Source organism: Phoca vitulina, unplaced genomic scaffold, assembly GCF_004348235.1.
Source record: "Phoca vitulina isolate PV1807 unplaced genomic scaffold, GSC_HSeal_1.0 scaffold16, whole genome shotgun sequence".
Taxonomy (NCBI): domain Eukaryota; kingdom Metazoa; phylum Chordata; class Mammalia; order Carnivora; family Phocidae; genus Phoca; species Phoca vitulina.
The window spans coordinates 2,090,626-2,109,803 of record NW_022589719.1 but is presented as its reverse complement, the minus strand read 5'-3'; the positions used below and the strand labels follow the sequence as shown (position 1 = coordinate 2,109,803).

The following is a 19,178-nucleotide window of genomic DNA, read 5'->3' as shown; positions in this document are numbered from 1 at the left end:
TCTCACATCCTTCAATAGCTTTCCCCAAGGCTACCTGATCCACAGCTTAGCACAAGGTAGCAGAGCAATGACCGTGGGTGGGACCTCCCCATCCTGGACAGCAGCCCACCAGAGTCCTTCCCCTCAGGGACCCATTCAGGCCAACATGCTCCACTCCAGATCCCTACCAAAGCCCATCTATCTATCTGGTAATTCTCCTCAAGGGATGGGGATCATAAGATGGAAACTTACTCTGCACTCCCGGCAGCTCTTAGTTAAAATCCGCTGGCCTTCTGCAAGGACTTTTCCTCCATAGATACATTTTGCTGTAACAAGAACAGAAAAACGGGTCAGTCATGCTGTGCAACTAACTGACCTCAGAGGTGTCATCTGGCTTCAGTGAATTCTAAGCAAAAGGAATCTCTTTGCAGGGCGCCTGGCTGGCTCAGTTGGTGGAGCATACAACTCTTGATCTCAGGGTCATCAGTTCAAGCCCCACATTGGGTGTGAAGCCTACTTTAAAAAAAAAAAAATAGGAATATCTTTCTCTGGAGTAAGACATGGGGAGAGTGTAAGGAAAACTCTCGGGCCCCCGTCAAATGGTCATCTCAACTACATTTGCCATGAGTCCGTCACACTAAGGATATACAGCTATTTCAATGTCGCAGCTGCTAAAGGAACCAGAAAATGAACTGATGTGGTCAGAAGTTAAAACAAGGAAGCAGCACTGGTCATCTCCATGGGGTACAATAGCGGTACCTTTGATTCTTACACTCCAGCCATAAAATGAACGAGTAGGTAAAAGGGGACTTCTATGTTCATTCATCAGAACCTCAGCCACAATGCAGAAGGACACCCTTTTTTTTTTCTCTCTTGTGATCGTGGGAAATGCATGCCCTTATACTCTATGTTCCTAGTAAGCTCAAAAACCATTGAGAAATACAAGCCAAACCAGCAAAACACTTACCAATGCACTAGAGAGACTGTTTTTTGGAAAGGTGAGCTTAACAGGCTAATAGGGAAGGCATGAAGTAGAGGTAGGCCTTGTAGAAAAGGTAAACGCATAAATGGAACTCCCACCATTCAATTTAGATTCCACTGGGACTCAGTCCTCAACTCAACTTGCTGATTCACTTTTAAACAAGTGCAGAGTATGTTAATTTGATCTGACCCTAATGGGTCTCCAGCCACATCAACAGGAACAAGGAAGCAAAGGTCTGATTACTCCCTCTCCTGCACAGATGAGGATCCTTCTACCCTAGTCTTCAGGAGAAGTAGAAGTGAAGACACGCACTCTAAGGCATCTCTATCACTATGTGTCTCATAAAAACTACCTTAGCTCTTAGAGTCTCTGTTTCTGCATTGGTTAAAAACAGGTTAATTTGGTAGTTTCCTAGTTCTACAATCTTCCAACTCTCATGGAACGTTCAAGTATATACAGATTTCAGCAATCAACTTGCCCAACACCCTCTTGTTAGCCACAGGAAGAGGAAAGCCCAGAAATTTGGTATACTTAACATCATGATCCCATAGTGGATGCAGTGGTGTGCTACCCAGATCCTCCTCAATGGCCAAAGGACTCATTCCTGCAGCTGCTGGGGAAACTGACGACCACCAGCTCAGCTGAACAGTGATCTAGGACTTGCTCTTGTTTGAAGAGAGCCACCTCATCCAAGGTCAAATGCACTTCCTAGGCCAGCCCACATACAATGAGTGGTGGGTAAAGGTAGGACAAAGTCCTGGCCCCTTGCCCCAACTAGGGATCCCTCTGAAAGGTCATTCCAGCTTCAGAACTCCCTAGAGGAATAACTGAAGTGTTTAACTGTATTGCAGTTCAACCCCTTTATCTGTGCAATTCCACTTCCTTCAGGATATCACTCTACCCTAGAACTGATCCTGACAGATCCTTCCTAATAAAGGACAAGCAAATCTCCATTTCAGAGTCTGCTTCCTGTTAGAAAATGATCTGCAACAACCCACACCTAACTTGACTCTGTTCAATTGTAGTATCTCCTTTCCTGAACGGCCCCATTAACTACCCCAGCACCCACACCCTACCACCTGGGATCCTTTTAACCTCTCCTTCTTACTCAAGCCGGCATCCAATCAGTATCCAAATCACGACAACGCTCCCTCCTTAAGTTTCTCAAGTCAACCTACTTTTGTCTATTCCCCACCACCTGCAACTATCCTTAATTCAGCAAACAAAGCCATTCAGGTAGCTCTTCCTTCTCTCTCAAGCTTCACAGCTCATCAATTCCTCTGCATTTATTCCCCACCCACCCCCCAAACATCCACATATACCCTAGCCACGCCTTCTCCTTTGTGTCTGGGATCTGCACATGCTATCATCTTCTCCAAGGATAGGCAGCCTCATGCACCATCCCCTGGCAACCCCCCATCCTCTATACCCATCAGTTTCAACATAAGCCTGACTTCCAGCACTGGTGAACTGCCCTCACTTTGTGCTTCTTTGGTACTCTTGATCTAGCTCTAACACCTCACCTTTTCTCTCAGTTGCCCAATTCATTATACATCTCTCCTGCTAACTATAACCTCCATGAGGGCAGGGTCTAGGTGTATTTCATCATTTCATCTCCAGCCACGAGATCAGTGCCCCTCTGGGCTTAATAACAGTAATTTTAGAATTAATGTGCCTACAGTTGGTAGTGAAAACAGTCAAAAGTTCTGATTCCCAAATAAGAGTTCTTTCTGCTGTTTAAAGTGGTTTCAAACATGAAAAGCAGATATGAGTTTCAGAACAAAAACAGCAACAGAAAATAGAGAATTTTCTACATCAACCCCTCCTTCCTTCAAGAAGTTATCCATGACCATCTTGTATGCCTCAATTTTCTTGATCAATCGGTTGACCATGACTCATTGGTCTTAATGATAACGTAGATTCCCCTCTCTACCCGTATGGGGAGACCACAGATCCTCCAAGGGCCTGGAATTCCTGTCCAATCAACTCCCACACTCCCAAACACAGCTGCTGTCAACTTGGCAAGATGGCTTGTTCCAGAGTGACAGCTCTGCTAAATGCCCTGCTGTCAGATCTGCCATCTGCTTCTTGGCCCAGGCTCAGAAGCAAAGAAACAGACTTTTCTCCCTCATTTTAACCTTGTCCCCCACAGAATGGTATGAGCCCACTTGCTACCCTGTTTTATGAAATTTGCCTGATTCCTCTCCTCTGTTAGGAGTTCTCGGAGGAATCTGTCTGGAGACAGCAATGTCTTACTGTTTACATTCATGCCATACACAGGGAAGCATCCCTCAAATTCACCAGTCCTGTATAAAAATAAATGTCCACTAAACTTTATGTCCTCACACAGCAGGGTGCTTTGGGGGCTACGAATGACATCAGCATCATGCTACATGCCTCGGCCATTTGCACTGGTGCAGGACGTATACATGATTACAATATCAACTCTCAATGAAATGATCTTAGGATAGCTTTTGGGATCACCACTGCAGGTCACAAGAACATCCCCTGCTTTCTCATGCTCATCCCCCATTTCTCCAACCATACCCCTCTTTTCTGTCACTGCCCTCCATACGCCTGACATCAGTCCTCATTATCCCACCTCTTGATCTCAGCTAAAAGGCTTATTTTTGATGTCTGAGGAAATTCAAGCTTAAGGTGAGTCAGACTCCAGTGCCTTTGGCTGGAGCATTTGGGACTCCATTCCAACAGCTTTCAGTAGGAGTAGGAATGTAAATGGATACCTGAAGCCCTTCATATCACACTGGGGACATGCAAACTAGAATATTTCACAGTGTACGACCATGAAATTGAAACCTGGTACCAACACACACTTCTCTGTGATGTCAGAAACGTATGTACTGAGGAGTAGGAGAAAGTTATTCAACTGCATCTTTTCCCACCAACAGACATGGGGCCCTTCAAATTCGGACCTGACTTCTCCAGTGCAATGACTGGACACTTTTGCCATCTGGGTGCACACTGAATAAACAACTGACAGGTGGGACTTGGCACCCCTGTCAGATATAGAGATTAGGTTGCTCTGTCTTTATTTAGGTATTTGTACCCTACACACACTCCAGCCATTCCGTGGCATCAGTGGGTTAGAATATCAGAACCAGCACTCTGTATTGCACTCTAAAGGAGACGGGCAGATCAGGAAAGCTAACAGGCAGGAATTCTCCTTGCCTCAGTGAGTTCATTCCCCGATCTGGCTCCAGATACCGCCTCTCTGAGCAAGATGCCCACATCACGCTGGGTGTCCCTCCAGCATCTCAAACTCACACATGCCTAACAGAATGTATCGCACCCTGCACTACTTCCTCCACCTGTCTTAGTTCTGTTAATCACACTAGGAGTCCCCTACAGCCTCCTGTTCAAAACCTCACAACTTCTCCCTTACAGATGCTCCACGCCTGATTCATCTGTCTTGTACACAAAAAAATGTTATGGAGTACCTACCATGTGCCAGACCTTTGGGCCATCACTCACATCCATCCCTTGCTTTTCATCTCTCCAGGCAGTGGGGGCCTGTCAGCCTCATCACCTCTAGCTGGAATATGCCTGAATCCCATACCCAGCCACCCTGATTCCAGCTCTCTCGATGCAGCAGCCTTGGTAAAACACTGATTATACCCCAACCCTTCCTTTGAATCTTGCTTTTAACTACTAAAGTCAATGCAATGTCTGCTTCCTTGAGTTTTGCACATATGATTCTGTCAGGTGTGTTCTCACCTACCTTGTTGACATGGCAAACTCCTATTTGATAACACCCTACTCAGCTGTTACTTCCCCTGTGAAGTTTTCCTAACACACACATGGTTCTGATGGACCTAATCGCTTCCTTCTCTGGGCTACCTCTGCCTCTTGCACAACATGTGTGTTACACACAATATTTTGTCGTAATGTGGTGGTGCCTCCATCTCCCTGGACCGCAGTGGGGAGAGGAGATGGGTTAAGAGCATCAGCTCTGAAGCCAGAGACCAAGGCTGAGAAACCTTGGGAAAGTTATGTCTCTGTGCTCTTCTGGGTCCTCACCCACAAAATGGGGCTAACAGTGGGGACTGCGTTTGGGTCACTAGAAGGGCTCAACGTGGTGCCTGACATAAAGCAAATGATCCACATATGCACACTGTTGTACCCAGAGGGAAGGACAGTGCTGGGAGAGAAACCTGAATATGAACAACTGCATCAATTCAAAGGAATACGATTGTCGTCACGCATCCCACACCCACCTTTGCCGATTTCTACTTCTCGCCTACTGAAACCCTGTTATCAGAGTATTTCCTTTCCCTCTACCACCTCTTTTCCTTTGTAAGTGCTGTTTTGCATAACTGGAGATTCCCTCTCCATCATCCTCTCTCTTCACTCCCCACCCTCTGCGGTAGCTCTCAAGTCTGTCTCCCGAAAGAATAGCCTGCAGGGCACTGATGTTCAGAGATTCTGATTTAGTTGGTCAAAGTGGGGCCCTGGTAATAAACTCCTGGACCATTATGTCCACAACTGATGAATCTAGAAGGCTCTCCAGGGTTTCTCCTGATGCCTCCAAAACAGAGAGAAGAACTTCGTAGTATCAGGATCTGAGACCTCCACAATGAAAGCTACCTTGTTCTTGGAGACCACATGAGTGTCCGGGCCTTTTGATCAAAACAGAAGGACAAAGCACTTTTTCCAAGGAATGAACTAAGATATGAACACTTAGACCAAATTCTCTTTCCTATTCCCAAACAAACGCCCCCATCTTTAAGTGCTGAGCTCCTGAGGCCATGACAAGGGCATCAACACTTAGTAAGTCAGCTGACAAAACCATCTGCTTTTATGCATCACCTCCTTTTGCCTGAGCCAGATCAATACCTTTTCTCAGAGTTTCCAGAATACTGGTCCACCCAAACCCAAAGAGAAGCTGAGGAAATTTTATCTGAAAGGGACAACCGAAGTCAATTCTCCATCCTTTTTCTAATATGAAGGTATTTGAAACTTCTAGAAATTCTACCTACTAGTGTTGGAACTCTGCTTTATTAATCCTGGTTCTCCTCTGCTCCACTCCACTGTTCAATCCACCACAGTCATCTTCCAGAAGGCTAGAAATGTTTAGTTTGGCTCCACTTCCTCCAGGGAGCACCCCAGGCCTACCACTGATAGCCCTTCATCTCCCCAGCACTGTCCCACAAGCCATCTGTCTACATTCTGGTAGTGCCTTATCTACGTGCCTAATGTGACTGCACTGAGAATTCTAGACACTGTAAATCACCTAACCTGAAAGTGAGCCCTCTGAAGCAGAGAGGGCACATTTATCACCACTCCAGGAACCAGCACTCAGTAACTGCCTAATGCATATTTCTGTTAAAAACTATGAAGAAATGAAAACCCTCTAAGCCAGAGGTTCTTAACCTTTGAAACTTCCAGAGGTGCTTTACATCATTTCTCTTTGGTTTACTTTTTTTTTTAACTAGTGTTCATTCACTTATTTTTTTTTTTTACCATTTTAACTACAAACATATCAAACCACCAATCGGAGCTGCTGAGAAAATTAGTACCGCCTAAATTGCTATGAATTCCAAACAAAAGCAAAAACCAACAAAAAAAACAAAAAAACAAAAAAACACACACACTGATGTTTTAGTTAGCTGTATATCAGCATGTTAGTAAAATCATGTAACTTTCTAAAATATTTTTCAAAACTTAAAACTCTCAAATGAATTGGAAGTGACTACCCCCAACACTTCTACTGAGGGGACAATGTGACATACATCAAGGGCCTTGAAAATGGCAGTGATTTAGCCCACTGATTCTACTCTGGAGAATTTTATCTTAAGAAAATATAAAATACAAAATGCATTTTCTAGGGGCGCCTGGGTGGCTCAGTTGGTTAAGCGACTGCCTTCGGCTCAGGTCATGATCCTGGAGTCCCGGGATCGAGTCCCACATCGGGCTCCCTGCTCGGCGGGGAGTCTGCTTCTCCCTCTGACCCTCCTCCCTCTCATGCTCTCTGTCTCTCATTCTCTCCCTCGCAAATAAATAAAATCTTAAAAAAAAAAAAAAATGCATTTTCTACATAAAGCACGTTATTGAAGAGTAATTTATACTAGTGCAAAGTGGGAAAATTGGGGATGGTTAAATAAGTTATGCAAGCAAGAGCCAAACAATGGAACACCATGAAGCTCATTAAAATGAAGCTTATACAACTGGGTGGTGGACTTAAAGAGGGCACATGATGCAGTGAGCACTGGGTGTTCTAGAAGACTGATGAATCACTGAACTCTACCTCTGAAACTAATACTACACTATGTGTTAATTAATTGAATTTAAATAAATTTTTTTTAAAAAGAAGTTTATACAGTGTTCTTTAAAGCACAGGAATACACTTAAGTGATAATAAGTCAATGGGGGGGGGGGCGCACCTGACTGGCTCAGTTGGTAGAGCAAGAGACTCGATCTCAGGGTCATGAGTTCAAGCCCCATGTTGGCCACAGAGTTTGTTTTTTTTTTTTTTTAATTAATTAATTTATTTATTTATGGAAGTGAATGAAGTAGGATAAATATTATCTGCACAATAAGTGTGCGGATAATATTCACAGAAAATAGATAAGTGTACAGATAATACCTCACACAAAATAAAATTTTAAAAAATGAAATCCACTGAAATTTCAAGAGTGATTGTTTCCAAGTGGTGGTATTAGGAGAGATTTTTCCATCATCTTAACTCCTCTGAGTTCAAATGTTACACAATAAAGATTGCTTTTATAATTAGAAAATCAAAAGATTAAAACACAAAACAGCAAAAGACTCATCTATTCCCATGTCCAAACAACTTCCAAGAGACAGTATTCACAGACTTGTCGAGAAAACTCAAAATAATGGACTAAAACTCATTTTTTAAACAAATTCCCAGTAGTTTTTCATCCTCTTCCTCTGTTCACTGTTAGATAGAATATCAAGTTTGTACAGTTTCTCTTTTTAGATCAACTCCAAGTACCACCCTCCAGAGAAATAGGTGTACTGTGCCAACCCTAAGGAGGAAAAATATTCCAAAGTCCCTTTTGAAAAAGTGCAAGAAAGGTCTGGGCTGGTGTGACCAGACCAGCTATCCCCACCTCCACTGTCCTATTAGGAGAAAGGCTGTTTTTGGCAAAAAGCTAAACCACTGTGTTTCGAAGACCCAGTGATGTTGATATTTTTGGTAGAGAAATGACCTTGAATGATGACCTGTTTCTAACCTAGACTCTTGCTACAGAAGACTCTATAGTTCGATAAAAAGTCGATGGGCTTTGTCATCAGGCACCTCTATTTCCTATCTCACCACGGTCACTTACTAGGGTTGCGACTTTCGTAAGTTAACTTCCCTAAGCTTCCTGTAAAACAGGGGTAATAATCCCCACCCGAAGGACTGCAGTGAGCAGTCAGTAAGCGAACAGAAGTGGAGCACCTACACAGTAACTGGCACATACCAAGCATTCTTAATGACAGCTTTTTACTCTTACGGCTGATCTCCGGGCTCATTTTACTATCTCATCTGAAATGGTGCCCTTTGCAAAACACAGTAAGAATATTTAAATCCTGTAGCTTGGACAGGCCAACTCTGAAGGCACTTATGTCAGTATCTTAACTGAGGCCCATCTCGAAATTCCTAACAAAGGCCTTTTAGTAACAGGAAATCTGGCCAAGACCTCAGAAAGCCTAAATACAGAATCTGGGTCTTAAACTTCATCATTCAGAAGGAGAGGGACCAAAGCACATGGAGCTTTGGAGTTGTGACCTCATAGATAAACACAACACAACCCATTACACCAGGTGTTTGACTCTAGACAAGTAGTTAATCCCTGTGAACACTAGCTCCTTCTACAGAGAATGGGAAGAATAGTAATTAGAGCTGATATGAGATTTTTTTTAAAATAGCTTATGTAAAGTATCTGCACATCACAGGTGATTAAAATATAGAAGTTCTTCTTGTCATACATTTAATATCAACTTCCGGTACTTCATGTCATCAGTGTTCATCAGTTGAGGGAAGGGGGAACCTCAAAGCACAGAGAACCACTCTGACCCTCCGTCAGTACTTACGTCGGCAGACCTTACAGCACTGGCCAGCAATGTGCACAGGGAGGGAGTCTGGGGAGCAACTGAGAGGGGGACAGGACATCCTCCGACATTCGACAGCACCACTCTGAGGAAGGAAGGACAGGGAAAAGAATCTCAGAAGTGCCCTTTGAAATTTCTCTTTGTGGCAAAAGCACACATCTCATCTCAGAAACCTCATCGGGGAAAGAGAAGCAGTGTGAGGAATTCCCAGTCTACTCCAGGATCACAAATGAAGTATTTTCTCCAGCACAGATGAACCTGTGCCACCTCAATTACTTTTCTGATATACATCACTGGCTTCATTCCACCTGCCCATGTGGGCTAAGTAGATTAGGCAGAAAACAAAAGCCTATTTTTACAAGAACATAAATAACACATTTTGCAGACCGTGCCAATCATTATTGAGGCTCTAACAATCCATTTTGTATTTTCCCCAAACAAAAGCATTCTTCAGATATTTATCAAATAATTTCAACTGCACAGCACAGAGTTCACATACTAATTTTGGGGGTGCTCTTGAATTCTCTGAAACAGATGGAATATACTAATGATGGATACCCTGGAAGTCAGGGCAGGGGGTGGAGGTGGGTCTTGCAAGTCTCTGAAACAGATGACAGATACCTTGTAAATTGTAATAAAAACATCTAGAAACTAATTAATTATACCCCCTTTTAAAATGTATTCTAGCAGTGAAAAGTTGTGAATGAAGCTAACCGTTAGGTTGCTTGAAAAATCACAGGAGTCCCTTCTTCCCTCTGATACTCTCAATCCTCAAACTCCACACAGTAAGTTTGTTAGTAACAAGGTTAGCTCCTATTAGAGTGTGCTGTCAAATAGAAGCAGATTTTAATTTCCAAGTATTTAGAGATGAAATGACACTCTTCCAGGTTCCCCTCACAATTGTTCAGGTTGCTAGGCAGAAGTTTAGTAAAAGGATCATAGGGACTTCCTAAAGTCAGCATTGTATATTGCAAGACCAGATTATACAATAAGTAGTGAAAATGCCCCCTTACAACTCTTTTTATTTACAAAGAGGCTTACTTTGCAAGTGCAGTTCCGGCAGTGATCCCCGTCAACCCAGGAGTCTTGATCTCTATAGAGAAGTCCACTCACTTGACAGGTCTTCTCGCAGTGACAGTTTTCCAACTGACTAAGTCTCGTCTCTGCATAATTTAACTGCAAATAAGAGTTACTAGGTGTAATTACTTTCATTCAGTTGCATTGTCCTAACAAAGCTAAAAGCAACGAGAAAAAAAAAAAAATCCGAGGAGGAGGAGGAGGAAAAAAGTGCTCAGAGCAGCTGACTTATTCTTAGCCAGATTATTAAAAAAAACAAAACAAAACACAATGAGGTGGAATCATTCTATACTGAAGACATATTGGCTCCCATGGTCTAATGAGCACCAAATGAGACATTAAACTGTATCTCAGGGACCTCATGGGTGTACATAAACATGTGTGCTTCCAGCTCAAGCCCACACAGAAACAGTCATAATGAATGAGTTCTCAAGGACTCATTACAATATTTACAGGAGACCTCATCAGCACCTCTGATGCACTCACATTTACCTCCCACCATTCTCTCCGTGTTCGCACACTAACCCGAGCACCACGGTTTTCAGGCTGGGAAGTCACGGCTTCCTCCCTTCTGAAAAATTCCTGGGAGCTGGGGCCAGGAAAAGGGAAATGCGTACAAGGATATAGTTTCTCCCCTGCCTGATCAGGATCCCCCAGAATGAATGCCCCAGGAATCCACTTTGGTGTTCAAAGATAAGGAGAGGAAACCAAACCCCTAGGTGAGATCAGGATTTGAGAGAGAAACTTGTTTCATTTTCCTAGGTCCTCCAGCTATTATCAGTTATCACAGAACCTCAGAGTCTCTGACTTGAAAAGGGTTATAAAGTTTGAATGTCATGACAAGTAACCCCCTTCCAGTGATTTACCAGCCTTTCTTTGCATGTCTACAGCGGCAGGACGCTACCTTTAAAAACTTTTTTTGGTTAGCTCTGGATGTTTGAAACCCCTTTCTTGGTGTGAGCTGTGAAATCTCTCCCTGCTTTTCCTATCAGACCTAGTTTTGCCTGGTAACCCGTCCTAAGCAATCTACTCTCTTCCAACATCTGAGGTTAGCCCGTCTTCACATCTGCTCTCGACCACACTCAGCACCACCGGTTCACCGAAGAGGTCATCACGGTAGGAGTCCAATCCTCTCTCCTGGTCACTTTCCAGGCCGCTACTGAGGTTGCCTTCAAACATATGGTACAAAAAAAATTCAACTCTGATAGAATCTCACACACACTCAAGTGTAATTCAATCCAATAGCAGTATTATCATTTTCCCCTTTTCTTTAGACTGCCTTGATTGAAAAACAAATACTACTTTCCAAAAGTCCAAGTAGTTTCTATTTTCTTTCTCGACCACACTTACACCTCTGTGTCTTCAGTATTTTCCCCACATAGATCAAGCCCATCTATGATCCAAGTAAGACTATTTCAAGCCAATATTTAGATATAATGGTTGAATATGGGTTGAGGACTCCCAAAATCTTTCTATGCTAACTATGGTTCCATTCCTTACATGTTCCTCTCAATGACTCCTACCGGCACTGCTGAGCACCATTCTCTAAAAATGGAATCCACATGCAAGTCCAAACTTGGCTTTGGTTATTTATTTCATTCTCTTCCTCCCAAAGTTTAGAATCTCTCAAGAAAAATAGTTCCTATCTGCCTTTTGTAGGCAGTACCAATGGGCAGGTAAAAAAGCAAATAGGACGCTAGACAAACCACATGCACCATCATCAGCCCCCAGAAAAGGCGGAGTTAACTATGCCTAAAATATTAGCTTCCTAGGACCCCTCCCATATGCACAATCTTCCAAAAATTCAGATCCATGTAAAGTTCTAGCTTAATTAGTTTCTAGAATCCATGCTAATTAATTTCTTTGGGAATTCTTTAGGGAACACATTAAATACACTTCTTAGAATTTGGTGAGGTCAAGTGAGTAAAACCACATATAGGTAAGAGGCAGCAAGAAGTGACAACTTATTGCACATTACCTTTACTTCATGTCTATAGCCCCTGTAGTTCCTACAAAAGGGTAGTGATTGACGGATGACCTGGGGTTGAAAAAGAGTTCAACTAGACCTGCATCCCTCCTAAAAGTGGCTGAGAACAGTGTATTTGTGAAAAGAAATGAACCTCACTCTGAAAATCTGGAAAGATCTACTGCCTGCACCACTCCCAGAAACTTCTTAAAGACTAAATGACCCAAAAGGCAATTCTGTGACTGCCCAAGTTTCCTGAAAACCCAGGAATTTGCCTAAAAAGCAGTATTGTCAATTTCCCATACTGTCCAACAAAACTGAGCTACCTGCAAAACTCAATACCAAGAAAACCTCAGTTTTAATGAAAGCTATTCTCAGGACAGATATTTTGTATTTTTTAATATATTTAGCCTTTTCTGACAACACTGAAAAGCCCTAATCTCTGTAATAAGAGCACATGAGACAGACACAAAAGCAAAGACATATTAAGGCAAAAAGCTAATTTTTCAAAGACACTTAATATGTAACTATACCTTCCTTTTCATCCCCTGCTAAATACTAGAATAAAAGGAGAAAAACAACTCTGAACCAAAAAATGAATTACAATTTTTCATTGGTATTAGCATGCTGATTTTACCCAAATTCATTTTCAAAAGCTATTTCTATACCACCTGCCATTCCCTCCAAGAATGCCTACAGATCCAAAATAGATCCAGTAGCAAATCTACATCTCTATTCTTACCTTTGTTCATGCATTTATCTAAGCAACCATGGACAGAATCATTTATTCTTAACTCTACACATTCGAAGACAGACATCAGAGGCCTTTTTCACAGTAAGAGGTCAACAAATGGATGAGTACATTAGTCATGCAATGGGGTGCACTTTTCTTTCTTTGAAATACTATTTATTTGGCATTTGCTACATTGAAGGGAAAAAAATCTTTTATTGTGTTAAACCTTTAAGCTTAACTGGAAAAATCACTATTGAGCTTGCAACAATGAAAATCTCAAAATTAAATATGTTACAAGATGAAATGCCACTCCAAGTGCTGCTTGATTTGCATAAATAGATTTGTCAAAGATTTGAATAGAAGTAATCAAATTCCCAGTCCAGCATCTCTTCTTCCTGAACTTAAAGGCAGAATGCAATTACAGGACAGGTGGGACACAAGAGAAAGACGGGTCCCGACCTCATCACCATGTACCTGGCCAGCAATGGGACTGTTCCCACAATGTCAAGACTACCTGAGAGAACTTCCAGAGTAAGCCAGGGATCCGTGGTCTCTTGTAGATGGCTTAGGGAAAGTGACAGAAGACACCTTCCCTCCTTCCCTGTACCTCCTCTACCTTGAAAAAGGTTCATTTTGCCAGAATGCCAGGATTCTTCAAAGAGGGCTCTTATACACCCGGACCTGTCACCTGAAGATACATGCAAACTGCTCCCACGATATGTCCCATATTCAGCAAGAGCATAGTCATTCTCCAGCAGCCCCTGTCCTGAAGAGAGAAAAGAAACAGCAAGCCCTCCTGGGCAGACCCCTGGGCTCATCTGGTGTCGCAGCTGTTTGATGTGATTATGGCTACCAACTCCTGTCCAGCTTGTGCACTGGGCTTGCTCTCTGGTAGGATTCTATGGCTTTCCACTAGGACACCATGTAAGGACATTTTGCTGCTTTCCAAGACCTCCTGGCACCTCCCTCTAAGACCAGGAACCTGATAGCGACTCACAGCTATTGCCAGGCTTTGTGATGCCAAGCCACTAGGCAAGGTGTCCATTTTCTTAGTGACTATCTTCCCCCCATGGCTGCCTATTTTTTCCCTAGGTTTAACATAAAATGAACAACTACAGCTTATTGAGTACCTACTGTGTGCCATCCACCAAACCAGACCTGTAAGTCTCACTTGCCTGGTCTCATGGGATCTTCATAAAACCACAATTAATGGTCACCCTTTTAAATATGGGAAAACGGCAACTGGGAAAAGGTCAATGAGCCTCCAAGCTCCCACTTTGATGGCTGTGCAGGGGAGAGAAGTTAGGGAGCAGGGTCTGCCCATGTTGGGAGGTCTTAAAGGGAACTCCTACACAAAGATGTGGCCCCAAAGGCCTGTGTCCTCAGTTTGAGAGTACACATAAAGTAAACAATGTTTGCACGAAGCACAGAAAAAGACCTTCCTGTTCAGACCTTGGCACAGTCAAGAGGGAAATACCTTCCTTGATAATTCTTAAAGAATTCTTGGCTGAGAATTCACCTGGTCTATCCTAGGTTTGCAATGTGATTCTGAGCAGCCTCTAAGATCTGAAAACCTTTAAGGGAATATAAGATGGCCCTGCGTGGTCCTGCCAGAAACACGGAGCATGGGAACCCAGGACTCAACATCAACAGATTTCCAAGGAAAACAATGGACTATAACCAAAAGGGTAAGTTTAGGAGCTTTGCTCTTACCCTGACTTTTCCCCTCCAAAAGCTACTACAAGCTCTACGCTCATGTTTCTCTCCCAACAGGTACCATCAGAACACACATTCCTCTCTTCCATTTTGCCCATTGTTCTTACCAATCTCTATCCCCACATTGGTAGCGGCCAACCTGCCTCTCTCCATCAGTCATTCCTACTTGACATCTTTTGTTTCTCTTTCCAATCCTCCCTTCTCCAACTACAGACATTCTTAGTCATGATGCAGCTTTCAGAATCTGAGCCTGAGTCCCAGCTCTGCCATCCATTGTCTTGGGAAAAGTTAACATAACATTCCTGGAATTGAGTCTTCTCATCTGGAAAGCGGGCTAATAAATCAACCCCAACTCACAGGACTGTTGTGAGGATTAAAGTGATAAGAAATACAAAACATTTAAGCACTGTAACTAACACACAACAAATACTCAATAAATATTACCTCTTATGACTGACTTTCCAGCTTTTTCTAAATTAGGGGTTGACAAATTAGGGCCCATGGACCAAATCTGGCCACCCACTCATTTTCCTCCAGCCTATCAGCTAAGAAAGACTTTTACATTTTTCAAGAGTTATATTTTAAGTGATTATATTTAAGTAAATATGTACATATTTTCTATTTTGCCTCTTGGCCTGCAGAGCCTAAAATTAACTAGCTAATCCTTTCCAGAAAAAGTTTACCAGCGCTCCTTTTCTAGATTATTGTAGATTTCAAAATTTTGCAGTGAAAATGGAAGTTCTCAGTTTTCTAATTATAATTCTATTCACGGTTTGGAAGAAACAGACTTATAAATCTTCCAAAGCACCAGAGGCGGGGTTTAGAAGGTGGATGAAACCATTTTCTGCTTGCAATTGCCCACAATTAGATATCTACTGCCTCACAAATGCCCATTTTACATAATAATGTTTGGAGGACCGAACCCAATGTGGTTCCTAGATAATGTATGGCTAAAAAGAGAAAAATGACATTCTCTGAAGAAGGAAAGAACAAGAAAGAAAGGAGCATCCTTAAAGCTGGGGAACCACAATCACCTGAGACTAAGACATGTTTCTCGTTTCAAAACTTTGGTAGCAAGCTAAAATATAATTAACACTATTGAGATCAAGCTGCTCCAGACGAAATAAAAAATACAAGTCTCTATATGCCACAAGCTGGGAAGGCAAATAGTTGGCTGCATTTCACATTTCCACTGTACTCTGAGCTGAAAAGCTAATGCTTCAGCTCTCAAGTCTCAGGGTTTCTAACAAAAGTGTTCTGTCTCTCCTTTCCAGACAAAGGATGACTTGGCCAAAAACCTAGTTTGAAAGAGAAACCTTACCTTCGGTAGCACAACCGATGGGTCCAAAACACAGCCCTGCCTCCCAAACACTTACCTACCCACCAATTTTTTTTTTCCACGTGCCATGGCTGATGGCTGGGAGCACTCATAGCCGCAGGTGGGAATAGGATTAATGTATCATTTTCACTGTTATTAAAATTCTTCCTTTCACAGAGTATAATGTCTCTTAGGCCCAACCTAATTCCTTCTTCACCCTAGGCTGGGACTCACGTCCACGACTGATTGGTATCATAACAACAGCATTAGACACATTTTCTCTTTATTCAGTGCCTTTCAATACAGGGCTCAGGGCTTTTCATTATGAATCTAAACTTCACATATTAAAGCCTCTAATTGTCCACATTTTCAGCTATCTTCTGGAGCAGCAATCATGTCTCGTTCACTACCGACTCCTTTGTGTCTGACACAGCGCCTGGCCAACAGCAGATCCTCGGAAGATGCTTGTTAATTGGATGATGGAGAGAAGGAAAGGATGTACAACTATAAAACTGAATGTGTTAAAAGAGAAACTTTGCCTCCTCTACTATTTAACTCAAGACCAGTCCTGAAATGAATCACATCTTAGAAAAGTGACATAATGCCTTCTTGTGACAGCAATCTGTTCCTAACAATGGCTCTTTTGCCCCTTCTGATTATCGGCAATAATTCTTACACTCAAAACGCATTAGCTTAGAAGCAGCAGTGTCTCTGACCATGTACCATCTCACAGTGTTACTAGTTGAATGGCCAGTGGGCAAATCCCTTTTCCTCTCCCAAGGAATCTACAGTGATCTATACGGCCTCTTTCTTCCAAGCATTCTTCAAGTAAACATTTTGATATAGCCTAATAGCATCAAAGAAGTAAATGGTTATGTTTACTATAGGTAGTCCTATTTCAAGTAACAGTAAACCATTTTTTATAGTAACATATTGCAGATACCAAGGCTAAAAATGTTTCCATTATAGCATATCGCTTGAAATTCCAGGTAAGATGGAGAAAGACATGAAACATCACAAGTGAAATTTAGATACCTACTTTTGCAGTCATCTTGGCCAAAAGCTCTTGCAAATCCATTATTCCTTGCACCAGGCTTAAGAAATCACTGCAAGTTGGACAAGCTCAATAGAGAAAATATAAGAAATGTTGATACAGTGCTAAAACAATAAAGAAATTCTTACAACAGTAGTTGCTTGGCTATGTTGAAGGGTTTTTGCTTTTCTGGCTAAGTATTACTTTACAATTGGAGTGAAATCACCCAGGATTTCAAGTCTTGGTCTTTTCCTTTTATTAATAGGAGGAAAGAAAGGAATAGGAAAAAAGGACTATTAACTGAAAAGGCAATAGGACATTTTTTAAATTAAAATTAAACCCTTGTCTTTATTGAGAGGTAACTGTAAAAATGTGAATCGTTATATAGAAGAGGAGAAACTCAACACACACCTAAGCCAAGCAATTTAAATAAATGTTTACGATTTATACTACCATATTAAACCTATCTTCCTGCATCAATCTACAGAACCCAAACTTTTAATGTAGTCTTTTTCTTACCTTCCAGTGGTAATTCTATAAACACATAAGCTTTTTAAAAATTCAAAGACACAGAAGTATATAGTATAGATAATTAATTATCTCCCTATCCCCACTACCTGAGAAGTCAACAGTTTTTATGCTTCCGGCAACATGTTTATTACCAATAAGTTACATAGTAATAGAAATTTATAAATGCTTCAAATTGCTACTTACTGCGATTCAGATTCGGACATTGAGTTATGTATCCATTTGGCATAAGGATGATTTTCCCATCTTGGATGATTCCCTTGATAACAGAAGAGAGAGGTGGTGATCAAGATTATAGTCACCGGTTCCAATGGCCCCTGTGCAGTCACATCTCTGTGCAGGGCACTTTTTTTTTTTTTTTTAAACAACACTGGTATCCTCACTCAAAACATAAGTTTGCCTGAGTCCCCAGTGAACTACTCCAAACCATCCTCCTGCGGAAATCTTGAAAAGTACATTCATCTTGAGAAAGCTATCGACAGATACCACTGGTGGATGCTAATGACATTGTAACAGGAAGGATCTACCAGTAAATGTTCTTCAACTACTGAACCAAAAAGGCACTGATGAAACAAAAATTTCCTCAATGCCTTAGTCATCCTGGAACATTAAATTTTGCAGACTTAGGTGATTTTTTTAAGCGAGAGAGAAGAGACAATACAAATATATTAAAGTCTGATTGAGTAGAGGAAATAAAATGAGACATGGAGAGAATTGTATACAATCTTTGCTCTCTGAGTAACATGAGTGTTTATTGGTGAGTCTTAAAACTTGCTCAACATCTCACTGTGAGTAAAAGGGGTTCTTTTTCATTCTATAACTTAGTGTGGAAGAACAGCCCTGATCTAAGAAAGTCATTGAGACTGCCATCTTGCAATGACAATATTGACTTGGCTTTTGCATTTTTTAACTTGAATATCAAGTTTTTGGTTTTAGGGATTTTTTTCCTTCTTGATTTGACAGAAGAGATATTACAAAACAGATGGAAGATGCGGAAGCCAGTTCAGAATATTGAGCTTAATCTGTAAATAAAATATAGGCCTAAGATCATGCTGCAAGTCTTCCAGAGGAGGTAACATTTATGTGCTCATCTTCTAAAAAGAAGGTAATCAACAAATGCTGTTTTGTTTTATTTCAAAATGAAATATGAATTGGAAACGTTAATAGAAATAACAGGATCATAGGACCTCTTTCTCAGAATTGGATACATTAACTTCTTCCTCTTTGAGAATGATGCAGTATTTGTGAATTTAAGAGGAGACAGCCTCTCCATGGGGAGGAAGCCCCTACCACTGCTCCTCAATATGAATTCATAATCTTTTATAGGGCAATTCCAGAGAGCAATTAATGGAGCACCATCTAAGTCGATCAGCTTCTTCCTGGCACAAAGCTGCTCAGTTTCTCAAAGCAAGTTCATGCCTTTGAGTGCCCAGGGCACCTTTCAAGCACATTTGAGAAATATGAGAAAAACAGGGGATTGGAAGTCAGATCTGGGCTCAAGGTCTGAATCCATCTCAAGCTAACTGAGTGAACTTGAAACAGTCAGCCAACCATCTTCTCTGAGCTTCAGTTGCTTCCTCTGGAAAAAAGGCTGGACGCAAAAGCTAAAGATCCTTCCAGCACTCAAGTTCTGGGTCAGCAAAACAGGCATTCAAACCAAGACTGTCACAAGTTAGATTTCTGTGCTCTACCTTTTAAGTTAAACAAAAAATTAGACAAAGCTGTAGGTTTCCATCAAAGACCATTATAGAGAACGGAGAGACATAT

At 41.7% G+C, this 19,178-nt stretch overlaps 1 protein-coding gene across 2 annotated transcripts in view; it reads right to left on the bottom strand.

Annotated features, from left to right (window-relative positions):
- NELL1 (neural EGFL like 1) overlaps nucleotides 1-19,178 on the bottom strand; it is a 794,433-nt gene that overhangs the window by 602,012 nt on the left and 173,243 nt on the right. For both annotated transcript variants that reach the window (XM_032413839.1, XM_032413840.1), the window contains exons 6-10: nucleotides 17,598-17,670; nucleotides 16,890-16,972; nucleotides 10,082-10,216; nucleotides 9,023-9,125; nucleotides 232-305 (exon numbers count right to left, since the gene is read on the bottom strand). In XM_032413839.1, the coding sequence (XP_032269730.1) occupies nucleotides 232-305; nucleotides 9,023-9,125; nucleotides 10,082-10,216; nucleotides 16,890-16,972; nucleotides 17,598-17,670 (468 nt within the window). The remainder of the gene's footprint in view (nucleotides 1-231; nucleotides 306-9,022; nucleotides 9,126-10,081; nucleotides 10,217-16,889; nucleotides 16,973-17,597; nucleotides 17,671-19,178) is intronic.